A 2,262-nucleotide genomic window follows, 5' to 3' on the forward strand; every position below is an offset into this window, starting at 1 on the left:
AAGAACCAGCTTCTAGTTTCGTTGATCTGATGTACTGTGTTTTTGGTTTCTAATTCATTGATCTCTGCTCTAGTCTTAATTATTTCTCTTCTAATGCATGGCTTAGGCATCATTTGTTGCTTTTTCTCTAGTCCTGGAAGGTGTAGAGTTAGATGGTGAATTTGGGAATTTTCTATTTTTTTGAGTGAGGCTTGGATGGCTATGTATTTCCCCCTTAGGACCACCTTTGCAGTATCCCATAGGTTTTCGAGTGATGTGTTTTAGTTCTCATTGGTTTCCATGAATTGTTTAAGTTCTTTGATTTCCTGGTTGACCCAAACATTCTTTTTTATTTATTTATTTTTTTTCTTTTTAGTTTTTTCTTTTATTTCAAGATACTTTATTTTTAAAACAGGTCACAACACTAAGCTTCCGGCCCGCCCTGCAGTGTTCAAGCTACAAACGCTTGCTCAGCGGCGGGGGGCGCGCCTTAGTAGCGTGTCTAAAAACTGAATAAAAATCCATATAAAACAAATATGCAAATAGTTTCCATAGGAACACAGATAAGTGACCCCATCTTCTAGTCTTCCATACTGTTGCATCCATGCCAACCCTACTTACAGACATTTCAAAACTAGCAAGAATTAAGTTAAACGGCCCCCCCAAGTCCCCCAATTCAAGCTAAACTCGAAGGTAACAGCTACAGGAGTGGCACCTACACGTTGATGCTGGCGGAGGCACAGGCGGCCGGGGGGCGCTTCAGCCCACTCTCCCAGGCACAGGACACAGGCAGGGTGCCGACGTCCTGCTCCACCACTTCGGCCGGGAAGTCGTGGTTCTGGATCTGCTGCATCAGTTGCCATGTTGGCCCCGACATCACATAGTAGATAGTCAGCCTCTGGAACCCGTTGAAAGTAGAAGCAGCAGCAACCGTGTAAGCACCCATGTTTTCAAAGACCATCCAGTCGCCCACGTGCATCTCGGGCAAGTCGCAGTGCTCGACAGTGCAATCCAGGCCGTCACATGTTGGTCCCCATATGCTGGTTGAATAGTACTTCTCATCTGGTTTGGGTCTCTTCTGCAGAAGGGGCTTCACGTGGGCATGATCATAGAGGATGCAATTAAATGATCCATACACTCCGTCGTTCACGTAATACATAAAGGTTTGTTCACTCAACTCATCTTCATCATCAGAACCTGTCTGTTCCTTTAATACGAGTTTTTTGGCAATGATGTTCACTGTGAGCGTGAAGGCTGAGGCAACATAGTATCTGCTGGGCTCCACTATGATTCGCACCCCTGAGTCGGCCAGGAAGTACTTGTCCAGGGCTGGGTTGATCACACTGGTGATCTCTTCAAATTTAAGCTTCACATCCTCAGATCCAGGAAAACCACCACTGATATCAAGCAGATACATGCTGAAACCAACCTGAGCTCCCATGTCAAAGACACAGCGGGCATCAGAGATGGCTTGCACAAAGGTCTCAGGATCCGTGCAGCCACTTCCCATGTAGAAGCTGACACCAATGACAACAATATTTGGCTCTCTCGCCCGTTCCAAAAGAAGCCTGCTGATTTTGAGTGTGGCACCAAATTTAACACTGAGGCGACAGACTGCTTTGGAATCATCGGTGGCAATCCGCAAAACCAACTTGGCCTTTGGATGCGCCCTGGCAACTTTCATCAGTTCAACTTCACTATCAAAAGTCATCATCTGGACTCCGTTATTGGCAGCGTACTTAATCTGAGACACTTGTTTGCAAGGATTTGCATAGATAATCCTCTCTGGAGGCACCCCAAGACTTTGTACCAATTGTATCTCAGTCTTGCTGGCACAGTCAAATCCTGTCCCAGTGGTAGCAAGGGTCTTCGCTATGGTTCTGCTATCATTGCATTTGACTGCATAAAAGGGGGTGACCCAAGGAAGAGCTTTTAACCATCTCAGATGTTTCTTTAAAATGTCTCCCCGGTCGGCGACATAGAAGGCATCCTTATCATCAGAAGACGAAACTTCATTAATTTTTTGGTCCAGAATATCCTTGGCAGTAAAGCCTTCATTGAGGAAATGGCAGTCTAAATCTGCATTACTAAAGCTGTTCGTGGTTTCTTGAAGTTCCTCTGAAATGTAACAAAATGGAAAACTAAGAGATGGAATTTAGAGAAATTATTGCCAGTTTCTCACAAAGGCAATTCTCTGGAATTCCAAGTCCCGCTGAAGATGCGTGTGCCCTCAGGTGCAGCAGTGGAAATGTTCTGATAAACAGAATTTGCTGGTCCACCTTA

The 2,262-nt window shown here is 45.1% G+C and overlaps 1 protein-coding gene across 1 annotated transcript; it reads right to left on the reverse strand.

Moving 5' to 3' along the window:
* Positions 1-354: 354 nt before the first annotated feature.
* On the reverse strand, positions 355-1,833 carry LOC102736529 (ornithine decarboxylase). The gene has a single exon (XM_031023749.2). It carries the CDS (start codon positions 1,691-1,693, stop codon positions 695-697), a length of 999 nt encoding a protein of 332 aa, XP_030879609.2. The 5' UTR covers positions 1,694-1,833; the 3' UTR covers positions 355-694.
* Between the last annotated feature and the right edge of the window lie 429 nt (positions 1,834-2,262).

This window comes from Leptonychotes weddellii, unplaced genomic scaffold (assembly GCF_054177405.1).
Source record: "Leptonychotes weddellii isolate Sample4059 unplaced genomic scaffold, ASM5417740v2 HiC_scaffold_5212, whole genome shotgun sequence".
Taxonomy (NCBI): domain Eukaryota; kingdom Metazoa; phylum Chordata; class Mammalia; order Carnivora; family Phocidae; genus Leptonychotes; species Leptonychotes weddellii.